The sequence below is a fragment of the Hemitrygon akajei genome, chromosome 9, assembly GCF_048418815.1.
Source record: "Hemitrygon akajei chromosome 9, sHemAka1.3, whole genome shotgun sequence".
Lineage (NCBI taxonomy): Eukaryota > Metazoa > Chordata > Chondrichthyes > Myliobatiformes > Dasyatidae > Hemitrygon > Hemitrygon akajei.
In genome coordinates, this window is record NC_133132.1 from 128,076,261 (window position 1) to 128,097,296 (window position 21,036).

The 21,036-nt window shown below is 39.8% G+C and overlaps 1 protein-coding gene across 1 annotated transcript in view; it reads left to right on the forward strand.

Annotated features, from left to right (window-relative positions):
• The window catches only part of LOC140733515 (visinin-like protein 1), a 125,727-nt gene extending 105,460 nt beyond the window's left edge, over positions 1-20,267 (forward strand). Inside the window, exons 3-4 of the mRNA XM_073056948.1 lie at positions 16,252-16,467; positions 17,181-20,267. Coding sequence (XP_072913049.1) covers positions 16,252-16,467; positions 17,181-17,378 — 414 coding nt within the window. The 3' untranslated portion in view covers positions 17,379-20,267. The remainder of the gene's footprint in view (positions 1-16,251; positions 16,468-17,180) is intronic.
• Positions 20,268-21,036: the final 769 nt, after the last annotated feature.

Here is a 21,036-nt window from a genome sequence, read left to right on the forward strand (position 1 = left end):
AGTTGATTCATCTATTTGTATGCCAAATTCTGTTTTTGTACCTCTGCGCATAGTTGATACTCAATGTTTTCTGTCATTTGGTCAATACAATGAGCCAGAGTTATTACTCAGAGGAATTGATTTTTAAATACTGGTACCCAATTTGAGAACAGTGGTGAGCACTTCTGATACAGCAGGCATTATTAATCTTTCACCAGTTGTATGAGATTTTCCACACTTGGCTAATGTATTGAATATGTTATATGAAACAATATAACATACTATCAAGGTCATTTTTAGCTTTCTTGGCAAATGACTCGAGTGTGCAGCACTTCAAATGCTTTCATTTTCTGGAACAAAGTAATAACGTAAATAGCCATTTCAGGGTGTCTTTTATGGAAGTGTTCCTGCAATATTGATGATTTCATGGCTTCATTAGACAGTACAGTATTACAAATAAAACTCATGGGGCATCATTGATCTGACAGGAATGGAATAAAACCATACTCCAGGTATGTCACATTGTGTTGACGCACTCTCTGTAGTTTCTGTTTCTTAGCAGGATTAGAATTCAAGGCTTAACCCCCTTCAGACTCCTAGAAATCACACTGAGGTCACCGTGAATACCTCAGGAGGAATCCTTGGGGTCAGCCGGTTCACTGGCGCTATTCCACCATTTGGTTCCAGCCAATGCTGTATCACTATGTGACCTGTTTTCTGTAGATCTGTAGAGAAAGTTGAGAGAATGTACTTGATGTACCAACTGTTAAGTTGCATGAAACGGTTCCATGCCGTGAGTCAAGGGCACCCTGATTACCAATTTTTACATCCTCAATAACATCTGGTTGGTTGGTAAGGTCAGATAAGATTGCTGAGTTTCAGACACATTGGGATGACAAGCGCTCACTTCCTGTGTTCCAGTGCCTCATCCTTTTTTTTTGGAAGTGCCTGTTCTATTAACAGTCAGTCAGGTCTCTTGCCTCAAGTTAGGGAGCCGCTTGCCCCCCCCCCCCCCCCCCCCCGAACAACTTATGTTTCCCCTAACATGCCCTTAGGACACGTAACAGCACTCAGTGGGAATCACTGCTCCAGTCTTTTATTGTTGATGAGGTCACAATTCATCTGAGAGAAGTCAAAATTGATTTTAGGAGCAATGTGGTTAAACTGCCAGAAATCTTATTTAATAGTACTATTCAGACAAATTCTGTGCATAAAGGGTTCAAATTAGTGCAGAATATAAAGGAATTCCAATCTGAACTTCCCAGTTCAAAGCAAAGTAACCTAAGTAGATCACAGAGAAATTAATAATGTCAATAGAAGCAACTAGATAGTTTTCTGAAGGAAGAAGAAATTGAGGATTATATTGAACGGTATTTGAGATCAACCAAAAGTATGATTTGATAAATTGCATTTCTGTCTTCATAATGGGTTGTATATTTTAACAATTTTAACTCCCTGGCAGTGACTAAAATTTAACACTTTTTTTGGTTCTGTATGGGTGCTGTGGATGTACCGTGTTACTGTTTTGGAGAAGCAACACCAGTGTCGTGAGGCATTGTTTCGGCTTGGTCTAATAAGGCATTGGTTTGTTTATTGCCTTGCTTGTACTGCTGGTCCAACCCCGACTGTATCTCTTCCTGTCGGATTCCTGTGAGAATCCACGGGGCGGGGGAGGGGGATTTATAGACACCCCTGGGACCCAGGCTGCAGGTTTTGTTACCTTCCACTGCCTCCAACTAAAATCAATTGGATGACGTCTTGATGTTTAAATTGTGTTAAAGCTCAGAAAATGACTCATTCAATGCCTGATCCAAAAATCTGACAGTTTTCAAAAGTTGCTATTTTGTGTAACATTTCTGTTTCACAGTGTGCAGTGGTGTTATTGTCGCTTGACGACTAGTTTGAATAACTCATTTCCAGTGTCAGCCAGTTGGTAACACAGGTGATCTTCGTTTCCACTCCACATGTTCACTTGCATCATTCCACCATCACTAAGTAGTTTCCTATTCAATGTTAAGAAAAACTATATCACAAATAAATTGATTAAAATATCAGGAAACTTTATAATACTTGGAATGTGCCCAACATTCCATTTTTAATTATTTGTCAAGAAAAACATTTGCAAGGTGTAAGATTCTAAGTTAACACTTTACCATTGCTGCACAAAGTTCACACTGCAGGCATCAAATAGATTTTATCCTGTGTTGTGAATTGATTTGTGGCTTGCATGTTAATTTTAGGACCTCATTCTGTTTCCCCTTGTAGAATCTTAGATTCAGAGAAATCTGTGGCACCGATGAAAGTTAAATTCATTTCCGGAAGTTATTTGTAATGTTATAAAGCAAAAAAAATGCGTTCAATAAAATCTGTGCAATGCACTTGGTCAGAAGATTCTAGTTTTGTGCCACTAATATCTTTCTTGCCTCATCAAATCTAGATTCTGTAGATTGATGTACGGCCAGTGAAGTAGTGAGATAAGGGAAAGGAAGGGTGCAATATAAAAAAAGGAATGGCTGAAAACACTCATCAGGTCAGGCTCTGTCTGTGGAAAGAGAAACGGATGAAGACCTCAGATTGAAAACCCTTCATCAGAACTGGGATATTCAAAGAGAAGTTGATATTCATTAATTATAGTAATTACAACAGTAAAAATAAAATGTACTGACGGCCATTGCATAATAGGCTTGCTTTGGATAATAACTTGATATTTCAATATTATTTTAAAATTGTTTTTTGTGTAGTCAGGTGAAAACTTGATTCAGAACAGAGGACATTTTTTCCACCAAGCCAACATTTTGTTAGTGTACTTCTATATTAAAAAAAAAAAAAATTCAGTTTAGGTGTAATTATCTTTACTATATAAAAAAAAGTGTTTTATTCCAGACATAGTATTGAACTAAGTACATGTATATACATGTGTCTGAAAAGAGGATGCTGTCCAAGTTGCATGCCATCTTGGACAATGTCTCCCATCCACTCCATAATGTACTGGTTAGGCACAGGAGTACAGAGACTCATTCCACCAAGATGCAACAGTGAGTGTCATAGGAAGTCATTCCTGCCTGTGGCCATCAAACTTTACAACTCCTCCCTCAGAGTGTCAGACACCCTGAGCCAATAGGCTGGTCCTGGACTTATTTCCACTTGGCATGATTAAATTATTATTATTTAATTATTTATGGTTTTATATTGCTATATTTCTTCACTATTCTTGGTTGGCGCGGCTGTAACGAAACCCAGTTTCCCTCGGGATCAATAAAGTATGTCTGTTTGTCTGTAATTCAGTTTTTTGTTTATTATGCATTGTACTGCTGCCGCAAAATTAACAAATTTCACGACATAAGCCAGTGATGCTAATTCTGATTTTATGCCAAAAGACGTCAGACTGCAACTTTGCTGATAATGAGCCACATTGACCAAACTAAAATTAAAATGATTTTAATTCTACTGGACTGTTTTAAATAGATGGAAGAACTAATTTAGGTTGGAGCTTTGAAGAGATGATGTGTTTGCAGTGTAGCTGATGCGGTGCAGTGGCTCAGTTTTTTAGTTATATGGTCAGTATCACTGTACATTTCTCTTCCACATGCTCTCTATTTCGATGCCATACCCTTCAGACCTCTGTCGACTAGTGAACTACAAATGAGTACAGTACACAGTAATTTTATTTGAAGAAAGAACTGCAAAGGACAAAGGCATGTTTTCAGCACAGCGACGCAGCTAGTAGAAAAGGTGCCTCACGAACCGTGTTCATTCCTGACCTGTGATGCTCCCCTTGTCAACTGCATTTCCACCGGCTCTGTGTTTTGTTTTGCTTGCCGCATCTTCAGTGTTGGTAACTGTCAGTCCATCTTCGAAACTGGCTTTAGCGACTGGAAACATGCCGCTGAGCGAACACCACAGGAAAACGATGCTGACCTACATTACACTAGCATCTGACAGTGGAAGAATAGATACAGAACTGCAAAAACAGTTTGAGTCAGAGTGTGTCTACTGGACCAACATATTGAGAGGAGCGATGGCGGTTGTGAAGTTTTTGGTCGAGAGGGGACTGGCTATCCGAGGCTCCGGTGACATATTTGGCGGGCCTGATAACGGCAACTACATGGGCATTCTAGAGGTAATAAGTGAGTTTGACCCATTTTTGAACCGCACATACAGAAATTTGGAAATGCAGGATCCAGTAATCCTTCATATCTTTCATCTAAAACATGTGAGGAGTTTATCCAGCTCCTGAACGATTGAGTTCTGTCAGAGATCGTCAGTGAAGTCAAAATGGCCAAATACTTTTCTATTAGCATCGATTCAAGCACAGATGTTGCACACGTAGATCAGCTCACATTCATTTTACATTATGTGTCAACTGATGGAAACATTCAGGAGCGATTCTTACGATTTCTACCCATTGAGAGCCACGCAGGGGAGGCTTTATGTGAGTCTGTGCTCAGAGTTTTAGGAGAGATGAAAATTGACCAGAGCGACTCCAGGGGGCAGCGCTATGACAACGCTGCAAATACAAAGGCTTACGATCCGGCATCAAGGAAATTGATCCACTTGCTGAGTGGGTTCCATGTGCAGCACACACATTGAATCTTGTTGGAATCAACTGTGTCAACTGTTGTGTTGAAACAGCTGATTTTTTTCAGCTTCGTGCAGAATGCTGTCCTTCAAACTAAGAATCTGCATTACTTTGTGTCCTCCCTCTTAAGGCCTGTAAGTTTATAGTCTATGTATCATACTAAACCAATGTCTCGGTCGACAGCTTTGATATTTAGACCAGTACGACCTTTGCTCTTGTTTTTGCCTTTTTTTTGCTTGGTACAGCAGCATTTTACGGTGTCGGCAGGGGCTCATCCGGGCCTCCAGCCCAGGGGCCCCGGCCCCGGCCCCACTAAATCCAGCCCTGGCTGTAAGGTTTAATGCATCTTGACCCATCATCACTGTATTTGAAGTGTTTTTTTTAAAACACTTTTTGCAGCCATCGGATGCTGAAGATGATGGTGAAAGGCTTTTTCTTCCTAGATCAATCAATCCCTCAAGGATGAGATTGTTAAATGTGAAGTCTTCATGTTTTCAGAGCTGATAATTTTGAATTATCTCCCATATTTATAATAACACAACACAACTCACATTCAGTTCAATGTTCTGGACATGGTACTAGAGCTTTGACCAGCGACCAATCTGGACATCAGAAGTTGGAGAGGAGGGGATTTCACTCAGGTCCATTGCCTGTGTAAAACAAAATCAGTAGCAGGACATGGCAGTGTATAGAGCTTTGGCCAGCAACCAGTTCACATTTGGGATTGATTAGCAAGAGCAAATTAAAGGAAGGTGGGGGCAAGTGTAGTGGCCATCGTCAGAATGGACAGAGTCAGAGTGGTGATTATGAGTCGTTAGCTCTTCAAGGCTTCAGTCAGAGAAAACAAAAAAAAAGAAAAAGTTCACGGTTATGTATTTTTCCCTTCCCCTCTTTATATCTGTTCATCTAGGACAGTAGATATGCCAGGCAAGATAGTTGAATGCTCCTCTTGCGGGATGTGGGAAGGCAAGGAGAGTTCCTGTGTCCCTGACGACTACAACTGTGAGAAACACATCCAGCTGAAGCTTCTAGCAATCCGCATTGAGTTGGAGCTGGAACTGGATGAACTCCAGATCATTCGGGAGGCTGAAGGTGTGATAGATAGGACGTATAGAGAGGTAGTTACACCCAGAGTGCAGGAAGGGGAAAGGAGCCAGTGCAGAGTACCTCTGTGGCCATCCCCCTGAACAACAGCTTTATCATTTTGGATACTGCCAGGGTGGGGAGGGAGGGGGGGTGGATGACCTAACAGAGAAAAGTTGCTGTGAGTCCCCAGCACCGAGTCTGCTTCTGTGACCCAGAAGGGAAGGGGGAAGAAGAGGGATGTGGTGATGATAGAGGATTTGTTTGCTAGGGGTTGTGTGGGTGAGAACAAGATTCCCAGTTGCTATGTTGACTCCTCAGATCGAGTCCTCATTGCTATTAAGTGGGAAGGTGAACAGCCAGATGTCATAGTCTTATGTAGGTACCAGTGACATGGATAGAATGTGTGACTAAGTTCTGCATAGGGAGTTCAGGGAGTTAGGTGCTGAGTTAAGGGGAAGAACCTCCAGGGTTGTGACCTCAGTTTTGCTACCCATGCCACATGCTAGTGAGGGCAGAACTAGGAAGATTATGTAGTTTAATATGTGGTTAAGGAGTTGGTGTAGGAGGGCATATGATATTTGGATCATTGGGCTCTCTTCCAGGGAAGGTGGGACCTGTACAGAAGGGATAATTTGCACGAACTGGAGGGGGACTAATATTCTAGTGGGTAGGTTTGTTAATGCTGCATGGTGGGGTTTAAACTAGAGTTACAGGAGGATGAGAACCAGAGTGCCGGAACAGTTAGTGGAGAGGTTCTGGAGGCAGATGTTGGTGAGACCTCAGACAAAGTTGGGAATAAAGAGGTTGAGCATGGTGTGACTAGTGTCCTGAGCTGCGTATATTTCAATGCAAGAAGTATCATGGGAAAGGCAGATGAGCTCATGGCATGGATCTACACCTGTAATTAAGATGTTTTAGCCGTTAGTGAGACTTGGTTGCAAGAGGGGCAGGACTAGAGGCTTAATATTCCGGGGTTTTGTTGTTTTAAGATGTGACAGAGAGGGAGGTGTTAAAGGCGGGTGGAGGGCATTACTAGTCAGGGAAAGTGTTGTGGTAGTGATCCGTCAGAACAGACTGGAGAACTCTACTAGTGAGGCATAATGTACGGAACTGAGAATTAAAAAAGATATGACCATGTTAAAGGGACTATATTATAGGCCACCCAAGAGTCCTAGGGAATTACAGAAAAATTTGTAAAAAGTTTGCAGACTGTTGCATGAAACATAAGGTTGTTATAACAGGTGATTTTAACTTCCAACATATTGACTGGGAATCCCATACTGTGAAAGGACTAGATGGGATAGAATTTGTCAAAAGTGTTCAAAAAGTTTTCTTCTTCGTAGAAGTCCCGACAGGAGAGTGTATGATGCTGGATTGGCTTTTAGAGAATGAGACAGGGCAGGTGACAGAAGTTTGTTTATGGGAACACTTTGCATCTGGTGACCACAATGCCATTAGTTTCAAAGTAAATATGCAAAAAGATAGGTCTGGTCCGTGGGTTGAAATTCTAAATTGGAGAAAGGCTAATTTTGATGGTATCAGAAATGATCTGGCAAGCGTGGATTGGGACAGGCTGTTTTCTGGCAAAGGTGTACTTGTAAAGTGGGAAGCCTTCAGAAACACAATTTTGAGATACAAATCTCGTATGTACCTGTCAGAATAAAAGGTAAAGATAACAAGTGTAGGGAACTTTGGCTTTCAAGAGGTATTGAGGCCCTGGTTAAGAGGAAAAAAAGGGAGCTGCATAGCGGGTACCATCAAGTAGGAACAAATGAGATGCATATGAAGTACAAGAAATGCAAGAGAATACTTGAGAGAAATGAGGAAGACAAGGTGATGGAGAATCCTAAGGGATTCTACAGATATGTTAAGAGCAAAAGGATTGCTAGGGACAAAATTGGTCCACTGGAAGATCAGAAAGGTAATCCTTGTGTGGAGTCAAAACTGATGGGGAAATCTTAAAAGCATTCTTTACCTGGGAGATGGACACAGAGTTTATAGAAGGGAGGAGAAGCACTTCAACTTCGTGGACCCTGTACAGATTACAGAGGAGGAGGTGTTTGCTAGCTTGAGGCAAATCGAGGTGGATCAATCCCCAGGGCCTGACAAGGCGTTCCCTCAGATCCTACGGGAGGCAAGAGCAGAAATTGCCAAGGCCATAGCAGAGATATTTAAAACATCCTTAGCGACAGGAGAGCTACCAGAGGATTTGGAGGATAGCCAGTGTTGTTCTGCTGCTTTTTAAAACAAAAAGGCTCCAAACAGAAACCAGGAAATTAGAGGCCAGTGAGTCTGAGATCAGTTGTGGGAAAGTTATTAGAAGGTATTCGAAGGGATCAGATATACAAGTACTTGGATAGACATGGATTGTTTAAGAACATTTAGCATGACTGTGTGTGGTAGGTCTCGTCTAACCAATCTTAGAGTTTTTTGAGGAAGTTACCAGGAAAGTTGATAAAGGCAAGGCAGTGGATGTTGTCTACATGGACTTTAGCAAGGCATTTGACAAGATCCCACATGGGAGGCTGTCAAAAAGGTTAGGTTGCTCAGCATTCAGGGTGAGGTAGTAAATTGGATTAAACACTGGCTTTGTGCCAGAGAGTAGTAGTAGAAGGCTGCCTCTGACTGGAGGCCTGTGACCTGTGGTATACGGTAGGGATTGGTGCTGGGTCCATTGTTGTTTGTCATCTATATCAATGATCTGGATGATACAGTGATTAACTGGATCAACAAGTTTGCAGATGACACCAAGATTGGGGGTGTAGTGATTGGTGAAACGCTACCATGGCTTACAGAAGGATCTGCATCAGCTGGAAAAATGGGCTGAAAAAATGGCAGATGGAATTTAATGGAGACAAGTGTGAGGTTATGCACTTTGGTAGGACCAAACAGGGTAGGCCTTACACAGTGAATGGTAGGGCACTGAGGAGTGTGGTAGAACAAAGGAATCTGGGAATACAGGTAGCTAATTTGTTGGAAGTGGTGTCACATGTAGATAGGGTCATAAAGCTTTTGGCACACTGGCAATGTACTGAGTACAGACTACGGGATGTTGTGTTGAAGTTGCACAAGATGTTGGTGAGACCTAATTTGGAGTATCATGTGCAGTTTTGGTCACCTGTCTACAGGAAAAATGTTAAAAAAGGTTGGAAGAGTGCAGAAAAAACTTTTACACAGATGTTGCTGGGACTGGAGGACCTGAGATACAAAGCTTGAATAGGTTAGGACTGTATTCTTTAGAATGTATAAGATTGAGAGAAGATTTGATAGAGGTATACAAAATTGAGAGATACAAATAGGGTAAATGCAAGCAGGCTTTTTCCACTGAGGTAGGGTTGGTCTTCAACCAGAGGTCATGGCTTAAGGGTGAAAGGTGAGAAGTTTAAGGGGAACATGGGGGAAAACCTCTTCACTCAGAAGGTCGTGAGAGTGTGGAATGAGCAGCCAACACAAATGGTGCATGCAAGCTCGATTTAAACATTTAAGAGAAGTTTGGTTAGGTACATGTATAGTAGGGATCTGGAGGGCTATGGTTCCAGTACAGATCGATGGGAGTAGGCAGCTTAAATGGTTTTGACATGGATTAAATGGGCCGAAGGGCCTGTTTCTGTGTTGTACTTCTCCATGACTTTATGGCAGGGAGATGAACTAACTTATTGGTCTGTTGAATAATACAATCACAGTAATACAATCTACAATTCCTGTTTGCTTTGTTGTCATCAAATAATTCATCAAGAGTGAAGGAAAACAGTTATAACATTTATTTAATTATGATTGTTCAACAATGTTAACTCATCTATTAAAAGCAAGAACTCTAATAATAAACCGTATGCAAGAGGAAGATCAGGCAAATTACTTGAAAGTTAGAGATTTTGGTAATTCTGTTTATTACGGGCCAGAGATTGCTGGGATTATTATGACACCTACCATTATTAATTTGTATGAGTAGAGATCAAACTCTCTGCCAATAGCTGGCTGAATGTAATACCCTGCCATTTTCCATAAAGGACCACATAAAGTTATTGAAATTATATTGCTTTCTTTCTTTAAATTATTCCTTTAGGGCTGGTAACTAATATCACAGATAACAGATTTAATTACGTATTTCTTTCTGACCTGTGTTTTGATCTCAAATGTATGTAAAGGAATTGATAAAATTGAGGTGCTTCATTACTGCAAATACTAAGTCATTCCTATTGATATTTTTCAAATTGTTTTTATCTACCATGATCGTCTTGCTGTTCACCCAGGTGTTCATGTGGTAAAGTAAATAGTTTTAGGATGTAATGCCATTTCAACAAACTTTTCAGAAATTATTATTATGAAATACTGTATGAATAACTTGAAGCAGGATGTGTCAAGTTTAATGTAATTGGAAAGGAAATAGTAACTTTGCAGTTCTTGTTCCTAGACCTCGCTATTGGATATTTCCTAGTCACCTGTTTGTTATTTATTTAAGAAACTGGTGCAGTGATGTGGGCAGTTGTCCACACATTCACATACCAGTTATCACTGGCACTGCGTTACTGTTTACAATGACAATTGTTGTAGCATTTACAAAATAAGAAAACAGCTCTGTCAATGTTGGATCTGGTATTTAATGGAGATCATGTCAAAGTTCAAAGTAAATTTATTATCAACGTACATGTATGTCACCATATACAACCCTGAGATTCATTTTCTTGTGGGCGTGCACAGTAAGTAAAAAGAAAGAACAAAAAAGCAAAATAATAATAATAAACAAGCATTAAGTATTGAGAATATGAGATAAAAGTGAGTCCATAGGTTGTGGGAACTTCTCAGTGTTGGGGTATGTGAATTTGCCCCTGCCTCCCCCCCCCCCCGTTTAAGAGCCTGATGGTTGATGAGTAATAACTGTTCCTGAACCTGGTAGCATTGGTCCTGTTCCACCTCCCTGATAGCAGCATTGAGAAGAGAGCATGACTGGTTTGGTGGGGATCTCTGTTGATGGATGCTGCTTTCTTGTGCTCAGTTTAGGGAGGGCTTTACCCGTGAAGGACTGGGCTGTATCCACTGCTTTTTGTAGTCTATTATGCAACTGTTAGAATGCACGCACTGAGTATTCCACTCTTTCTGATCAAGCTAGAGAGCTATTGGCTTTATTGTGTCTGAATATATTTCTCATGCACACACACTGCTTTATTTTTAGAAACGCCACCTTGTGTACATTTGTTTTCAGTTCCTGATTTTATTCTTTTGAAGAATGTGTGTTCAATTGGCTTGAACTGCTGATGAGAATATTGTCCCTGTGTACAGGCTTGTACTTTTAGTAAAGTGTGTGTTCATTCAAAGGTTCTTCAGAGATTGTCCCTCTGAAACAATATGCTAAACACTGTTGCAGCTGTCAGCAGTGCATAACATAATCCTTTAATCCATAATCCATAAACTGCATTCTTTGTCTTATTCATTCTTTACCTCCTTTTTCTGACTCTAAATTGATTCAAGTTTGCCCTGTATCATTTCTGCCATTCACTCCATTTGTTTCAGTATTCTTTTACACTGGTTACTAGATTAAGACCTTGCTGACCTTGACCTTAACCATGCTCTCTGAATCTCCTCGAGCTTTAATGATCTCCGACCCATTGGTCTGCATCATCTGTCATCACTAACCTACAAGTTTCCATACTCCCTACGCGACTCCCTTGTCCACTCGTCCCCCTCATCCCTTCCCACCGATCTCCCTCCTGGCAGAACTTATCCTTGTAAACGGAACAAGTGCTACACCTGCCCTTACACTTCCTCCCTCACCACCATTCAGGGCCCCAGACAGTCCTTCCAGGTGAGGCGACACTTCACCTGTGAGTCGGCTGGTGTGGTATACTGCGTCCGGTGCTCCCAGTGTGGCCTTTTATATATTGGCGAGACCCGACGCAGACTGGGAGACCGTTTCGTGGAACACCTACGCTCCGTCCGCCAGAAAAAGCAGGATCTCCCAGTGGCCACACATTTTAATTCCACGTCCCATTCCCATTCTGATATGTCTATCCATGGCCTCCTCTATTGTCAAAATGAATCCAAACTCAGGTTGGAGGAACAACACCTTATATAGCCTCCAACCTGATGGCATTAACATTGACTTCTCTACCTTCCATTAATGCCCCTCCTCCCCTTCTTACCCCATCCCTGACATATTTAGTTGTTTGCCTGTTCTCCATCTCCCTCTGGTGCTTCCCCCCCCCCCCCCCCCCTTTCTTTCTCCTGAGGCCTCCTGTCCCATGATCCTTTCCCTTCTCCAGCTCTGTATCTCTTTCGCCAATCACCTTTCCAGCTCTTAGCTTCATCCCACCCCCTCCGGTCTACTCCTATCATTTCACATTTCCCCCTCCCCCCTCTACTTTCAAATCTCTTACTACCTTTCCTTTTGGTTAGTCCTGACGAAGGGTCTCGGCCCGAAACGTCGACATCGCTTCTCCCTATAGATGCTGCCTAGCCTGCTGTGTTCTACCAGCATTTTGTGTGTGTTGTAGTTTCCATACTTGAGCCTTTGCTGTATGATCTCCCAGCTGAAAAGAACCATTTAGATTCATTATAGCACCGTGTTCCTATCAGTGATTTGTGACAAGTGTATGGAGCAGTAATACTCAATGGCTAACATTTCCAATTAGAATAGTCAGCTGTAGAGGCTGCTGGTGAGAGATAGAGAGTCAAACCTTCAGGACAGTGACTCGTCAGGCTTTCTTTGGAGCTTGTCTTAATTATTGTGAAATCAATCCAAAATCTGTGCCATAGAGTAATAAAATTCAATGTTTTAAACATTTGGGCATGTTGGATTTCCAACTATCCATCAGACATCATTCAGTATTGGACATTCCTAGAGGAACAAGTCTGTGTCAGTAATACAGTGGAATCCGGATTGGGACACATCGGGACCGATGCATTTTGGCCCAGTTAGCCCAAGTTTTGTGGAAATAGTTAAAGTGTATTATAAAAAGAACTGAGTAGCAGATTATGTATTTGAATGAAATACATAACAAATTAGAATACTACCAATGCCACTGCAGTGCGAGAAAACTGTATATTACTTCCAAATAGTTACTGATGGAGGAATTCATCCAGTGTACACTGCTGTGCTCTTTTGATTAACTGTAAATGAACAAAATCAGTGCGGACACCTAGTGCGGGTAATGGACAGCCTTCAGACAATGCTTTTGATGTTTGTATCCTCCAAATCTTCATTGTCATTGTGACATTCAAGATGTAATCAATTTCTTCAAATTCTTCGTAATTCCTAACTTGTTGAATTGGTGAAATTGTTTTATTTTCACTCCTACCCGTTTCTGGCATCTCCATGCTTGAAACTACAGTGAGCAAAACAGTTCTGAATTGTCTTACTGCTTATTTTTTCACTAGATATCAGTGACAAAGATCACTGCTTTTTGAATAGAAACACATGCAACAAATGCTATTTTAAAACTGTTTGCTCTAAGCACGATGTAGTGTCTAATGGCCCTACAAGTGCATGTGGCTGACGCTAGTTAGAAACAGTTCAGCAACAGCCTCCTCTCACAATTAAGCAGCATAGTATCCCAAATAAACGAAGGGAATTCTGGGATGTTCTCAATTCGTTCATCTTCTTTAAGAGTTGTCCCAAATAAGCGGCACCCCCAATTAGCAAGAATCTACTGTATTATCATTTCTTGAATTAAAATCTTGGTTAGAAATTTCAGTGGAACATTTCTGGTTAGATTTCTTTTGCTTTTTTTCTCTGTACTGTAATTTTATTATGCACTTTGTAATCAGAATAATTTGTAAATCATCAAACACGAGAAAATCCAAGCAACACTCACAAATGCTGGAGGAATTCAGCAGGCCAGGAAGCATCCATGGAAAAGGGTACAGTTGACATTTCAGGACGAGACCCTTCAGCAGTACGCCAACTGTAGTCTTTTCCATAGATGCTCCCTGATCTGTGTAGCTGCTCACCCAATTTGTGTGTGTTGCAATAATTGATATCATTCTTTAAAGTGCACTGGGACATTTTGCTTTGTTTATAAATGTTCTGTTTTCAACTGCTATGGGTGAAAACTTACTTCAGTAACTTAATTAATTAATTTATTTATTTGATTTATTTAATACAGCATGGAACAGACCCTCCCAGCCCAATGAGCTGCACTGCCCAGAAACCCATTAGTGTTAGTCTATTTAACACCAGCCTAGTCACAAGACAATTTACAGTGACCAATTAACCCACTACATTTGGCTAGATTTTTAATAAGCGTTGTGTTTTGTAATTCCAAAACATAAAAATTAATTTGGAAAAAAAAATCTAGGGAGTCCAAAATGAGAGTTTAACTTCATGCTTACTTTAAGCGAGGCACGTGTATATCATGTTCATGACATATGCAATTCATTTATTTTTACATTTTTAAAAATTGAGATACTGCACAGGATAGGCATTCTGGCTCTTCATGCCATGCCGTCCAGCAATCTCCTGATTTAATCCTAGCGTAATCATGGGACAATTTATAATGACCACTTAACCTACTAACCCATACGCCTGTGGACTGTGGGAGGAATCCAGAGGACCCAGAGTAAACCCACGCGGTTCTGGGGAGAACATACAAACTCCTTACAGGCAGCATTGGGCTAACACCTACTCTATGGTACCGCCATACATATAACCCATAATGAATTATTTAAATGAACAAGAATGCTTATTCAGACTATACATTTACAATATCACTGAAGTACTACTGAAATATTAAAAGCACAACAGTATGCAGTTCCCTCTGCAACTGTCAGCTGTTTGCCGTTGGTTTCCCAGCATACCTCAGTCAGCACATTTTACTCTGTGTGCATAGACGTACAAGACAAGCTAAAAGTAAGGTTCTAACATAACTGACCTCCCAGTGCACCTCTGTATTTGCCAGTGCAGTGCCACCATTGATGTGCCTCATTCCATGTCAGAAATTTTGGTGCCAGTGATTGGCAAAAAAATCTGTTTTACATTTTGTATCTAAAAATATGGTCAGTTTTGCTGTACTTCCAAATTTGAATGCTGCAAGTTAAAATCACTTTCATACCAGCAGGTTTGGGACATCCAGCTCCTGAACCAGCATGGATAACTTCACCCACGTCAACACTGACTGAGTCCACAAAGTATAGACTCACTCTGCAACTCATGTTCTCAGTATTTACTTTTTTAAATTATTTGTACAATTTGTAATTTTTTGCACATTGGTTGTTTGTCAATCTTTATGTATAATTTTCATAAATTCTAGTATATTTCTTTATTTTCCTGGGAATGCCTGCAAGAAAATGAGCCTCAAGGTAGAGTTTATAGTGACATCAACATACTATATTTGATAATAAATTTACTTTGAATTATGAATTTGTGCAAAAGGCACATTGTGGGTAACTAATTCCAAGTATGATTTTGAAGCACAAGACCTCCCAAACTTTCAAATGGCTGACTAAAGAACAGTCCATACCTACAGACAGTCATTTGGGAGACCAGTGGAATGAATTTGCCATCTGTTGCAGTCGCATTTCCGACTTGCAAATATCCAGGTTTTGAGCAGTTATGTGGACCACTTGTAACAGTAAAGATCAGTTAGAGAAATGCAGTTAATGTGATGTATATGGATTGGGAAAGGAGTTGGCTGCTGTATGCTTTGGCCTAAAACATCAATTGGTGTCCACTTCTTAGATGCTGCCTGCCCTGCTGGGTTCCTCCAGCATTTTATGTTTGTTACTCAAGATTTCCAGCATCTGTAGAATGTCTTGTATTTTCGATATGTCCTGTTGCTTTTCCTTTAACTTCTGCCATCTAAAAATTTGTCATGGTTTGATCAGGAATTTATACAAGTTGTACTGACTGCTGGTATTTTGTAATGATGTTTAAATGTCTTTAAACCTGATTGGTAGAGTGTATGATTCACTGTTGGCACAGATTCCATTTGATTGAAGGTAAAAGCCACCTTTTGTCCTCTGCTATTCAATGATTCTGTGAAATCGCATTTCTATTCTGAAATACATTGGAAAATTACTGACAGTCATGGTTCTGCAAAATCAATCCACTTTATAATTTACAAGGCTGAATGGTGCCACTTACCCATTCTGCTGGCTCCTTGACAGCCGTTTATCCTTGCATTTGGACTGCATTTCCTTCCGTGTACTTGTATATAAGCCTCTGATCTGGTTTGAAGTGGTGAAGTAAAGAGAAACACCAAGTAGAATACAAGGTTCGCACAATCAATGGTCTTATTTCCTAATTGCTGTAAATGAAACAGTTCTGCATTTCACTGATTTTTTTTTAAAGCAATATAATTTAGAGCAACAAAACAGTGCAAACAGAACCTGCATCCCACAATACGTTAATTAATGATGATACATTGAAAGGGGGAATAGCTGACCTGGTATAACAGTTCCAATTCAGAGATTGATTTTCAAACAGACCTCGTGTATTGTCTTTATTACCTCCATCTGAGCTTAACAAATAAAAAAAGTGGTAAAGATGTAAAGAATATTTTTATAATCTGGAATTACTCCAAATAAACAACATCTATGAGTTGAGTGTAGTATCCATGCTATATGAAGAAGAATATGGAGCTGATTTCTTAACGTCTGCATCTTTTTCTCTCCAGTTTTTCCCATATGGAGATGCATCCAAGTTTGCGCAACATGCCTTCAGAACCTTTGATAAAAATGGTGATGGAACAATCGACTTCAGAGAGTTTATTTGTGCTCTCTCTATCACTTCACGAGGCAGCTTTGAACAGAAATTAAACTGGGCTTTCAATATGTATGATTTAGACGGTGATGGTAAAATAACAAGAGTGGAAATGTTGGAGATCATTGAGGTAAGGAAAAATGTGCAGCTGCGGATTGTTAAACTGTAAAATCACAATCCAGTTATTCATTAAATATGGCAGCAAAAATATACCAACAAAATATAGTCTAAAAAATAATTTATTTGACTTAAGACTTGTTCTTGAGACACCACAAACCATGGATCTAAGATAGCACCGCAGAACATGGGGTGAAGTATTTGTGAGGGAACTAATGTACAGGCAATAGGTTTGTACTACTGACTGCTCTGACACAAGCTAACAAGGAGAACAGTAGAACCTAGGAAAATAATCTGTCTTCATACAAGGTAAGCTGGTATTGCTAAGTCTCCATAGTCCCCATCTCTACCCCCATCTTAACCCTGGCCTCCTGCTCCATCCCTAACCCTCAGCCCTTCTTCTCTCCACCTCCCCACATCTCTCCTCTACTCTCCATACCCCACCTAACTACCCCTACACCCTTTCTCCTCCAGCTCTTCCGTTTCACTCTGCTACATTCCTGCTTACCCACTCACTAGTTCCTCTTTTTCTCCTTCCCCAGTTCTTTCTGTCCCCCCCATCCCCTTCTTCTGCATCTCTTCCTTTTGCCTCTCCTGTCCCTCCTCTATTCTCCCCCTTTGCTACCTGGGCTCCGTATGGAATTAATGCTGATACAACCTTCTGATATAAAACATGTCACACCCTTCACCCCACACTAATTTTGAATTGCTCTTTCTTATTTTAAGGCTATTTATAAGATGGTAGGAACAGTCATAATGATGAAAATGAATGAAGATGGTTTAACGCCGGAACAACGAGTCGACAAGATTTTCAGTAAGATGGATAAGAACAATGACGACCAGATTACGTTGGATGAATTCAAAGAAGCAGCAAAGAGCGACCCTTCAATTGTGTTACTCCTGCAATGTGACATTCAGAAGTGAGCCATTAATAAATGCTTATAATGGACTGCACAAATTCAAATGTTTCATTCAATTTGCAGCTGCAGCTACATTCATACACACACTCGAAAACAAAGTGCTTGGACTACCTTTAAATGGACTTGCTTCTTGTGTTAAAACACGTGTGCATGAGAATGTCATATGCAAAAAAAAAGTTTAAATTAATATAAAAACTGCCAAAAGTGAAGTGTGCGCAATTTTATTATCATATGAAACTCATTCCTCAGAGGCCTGTGCATTAGTATTGTGTTGCATTAAATTATTGTTCATGTTCCACTGGAGCTTGCAATGTGTTTCACTTACGAAGCATGAAACTTAATTTCGATGTTTATAAGAAATCACTTTTTCCTCCAAACGTTGTAGCAGATTGGAGAAGGGAATTTTGGAAAATGTTGGCAGCAGATTCTGATAAGAAAAAAAAAACAGTAGGTATTACGCAAATCCATTTGTTTTAACTGGATATAAATATCACGCATTTTCGTTGAGTTTTCTTTCATTTCCTCGAACCCTTAAAAACAGAAGGACTAACATACCTCAGAAAACTGCAGGAATCTTTAACAAGTAAACAAAATTCAAGATTCAGCATTTATAATTAGCATCTTTCTCAAACATGGAGATTCCAGATTCAACAGACTAAAACAGGTGCATAGTTTTAGTAAAGATTTAAAAAAAGAAAATACCCAGAGGTAAGATTCTCTCCCATTAGTTTATACCTTTCCTACAATAACTCAACTAGTAGTTGCCAGGAAATCGTAATTATGACTTTTTAAACTGATTTTTTAGAGCTTTTCCACTGGTGGTACATTAATGGTAGTTTAGCTTGCATTCATATAAATCCTATAAACACATCAATTGATGTTGGTACAAAGAGAGAAAAAATGTAAAACTACAATAGTACATGTTAACAGTAAAAGGCCTTTTTATACTACCCACACTCTTTAACTAATAATTAGATTTGTGAACCAGTTGTAGTACCATAATCATATATAGTGATTCATTTGAAAACTAGTATTAAAGATTTCCTAACATTCTCCCCATACATTGCTAATTTTAAAAGGGAGGTACAGTCTGCACAAGTGTCTCATTGTCATAAAGAGAAAAAAGTATCTAGAGTTTTAGGGAACATCGCAACCATCCATTGGTACTGTTTCAACTTTCAGGAGAGCTGCCCACAACCAGAAGTGTTATCCTCCACAGAAATGAAGACTGCTAACTACAGTCTCCATTCATGTGATTTTTGGGCAAAGCTTATTAGCAGAAAATTGGGATTCAAAATCTGATCTTGTACATCAGTGGCATCAACGTGCTTGGCAGAAAGTTGTGGCGTACTACCACGAAAGTTGTTTGCTCAAGTTCCCAAAGCCAGCACAAGAAGTGCAAGAGGTTTATATGTTACAGGCCTTACCCAAGACTGGAAAGCATAATTCTGTTACCAGCTCTTTGCTCTAGCATTGATTTGAACTGGGAATTAACGGTCATAGACTGGAATCTTAATAGAAGACACAATTTGGTAACCGATGCATCTGGTGTTTTTCTTCCAGTTGTGCTTTTCTAGCATGCTCAGTATAAATGCTTTTCCTTTGAGTGCAATTTTTGTTTAAAATTGCATTTTAATCTATTTTCTTCACTATTATTACTATATTCCATTGTAGAGAACTTTTATATTTGATAGCCCCTGCTTGTTAGATAAGTATTTAATTTTAAATTCCTTTTGCCCTCAAACTGGAGCAATTCCTGGGGCTGGACCTGCTTGGATATTGGACAAACCAGAGTTGGGTAGTCACAGGCCAGCAAGGTACTTTGACACCACCGGACGGTATTCTCAACGAGGCAGCAAATGCACCAACCGTTCAGAGCTGACCAACTTGCACACCAGCTGCCTGACAAAGTGAGTGTCAATAGGTGATGAAATTCTGGAGTTTCCTGTCTATTACAAGGTCCAAAACCAGTTAAAAATAAGCTGCTGCTGTAATTTGGGAATGCTGCCCAAATTTGCTCATTTTCACACTTTATGTAATTTCAATCTTTATTAAATAGGTTAAAATGCTGTGTTACTGTCCCCACTAAATTTACTATTTTACAATTATTTATTTTCACTTAATTTCTCCTTAACCAAGACTGAAAATACTATACATCATTTTGAAATGGGACAGATGAAGTACTGACATTCAAAGTGCACCTCTCTTTAATTTCAACTTACTAATTGCACTGTTCATTTATTCAATTGAGATGGCTTTTCCTGCCTGGAGAAGATAAGTTCTACAGAGTGCCTGTTTCTAAATTCAATAACAATTCTAAATCAGCCATGTTAATAAGAAAAGGATTGAACTCAAACTTGGGTAAAACCATGGGGACATCTATAAATACTTACTCTTCAATATACCAATTAGTAATTAGATCTTTGAGTGCAGAACATGATGGTTTTATGTACAAATAACAGAACTTTAAAATTAGCAGGTGACATTTAATCCGATGGCAGCACTGAGTAGGAATGTGAACACATTCATACTGATGTTCGGTATGAACTCTCAGCAGGTGAGGCTCTCTTGTGACTAGGTGAAATTGGAATTTGAAACTTAAAAGCTATGTCTTATTAAACCAGACCGATGCTTCATCTATTCTAACAAAAGGATAGTGAATAAAAGCTTACCAAACCTTTCCCGTTTATGTATGCAATGTAAACAAGATGTTGGTGAAAGTGTTCGGTGCAGTACCTAAATGTTTGTTATGGCTTTTATAAATGTCATGAATCAATACGTAAATCATTCAAAAAGAAATTGTGCAGGAAACAAAACCCAGAACTGTTAAAATGAAATTGTGCTACCATGTGAAACAAAATAAACAGTGGCATGGACATACTTTATCACGAAATCCATACTTGTCATTTCTTCTGGTTAATGTGCACAAATCAATCATAGAAGATCCAACAAAAGAATCAGAAACTGCATGCATTTTAAAGAGCCATATCTTCCAAATACATCACATTATGTTGGGCAAAACATTTACACTGTTAACGAATAGGTGGTTTAGGGGGGGAGAAAGCACATAGATATTCACTGATGATTAGGAGCAATAACACTAAGCTGACATCAAAGTTACTAATAAAGAATGAATAAATACCATGAGATAACGCCAGCCATTTGGCCATTTCCGCATTAACTATCCTGCATAGACCAACAAGTACTATAAAATAGACCCATCGGAATAGTTGCACATTCTTTCCAACTTCCTTCTGGTTACACTGGCTGGATTCATATCTTCAAGGTTGGGAAGTGATAGCATATTCTGTCATCCTAATACAAGAATGGTGGTAATAATTGGGAAGTGATAGCATATTCTGTCATCCTAATACAAGAATGGTGGTAATAATTGCAGTTGTCTTCAAGAGCAGGGACCAAACGTGTATAATGCTGCCCTTATTAATTGAAAGTAGAGAAAATGCTAGGCTTGCTCCCTCCATTGTGAATTTTTTGACCCTGCAGCTGTTAAAAGTTAGCCCTACCATCTTTCCACTGATAAATCCCTGGGGAATGGCTGAGAGAGGGATGCAGAAGTAAGGAACTGAGAAAAAGGAGACTTTGAGCTGCAACAGGAAGTAGTAACAGCAAGTTTCCAACAGGCAAAATGAAACACTGGAGGA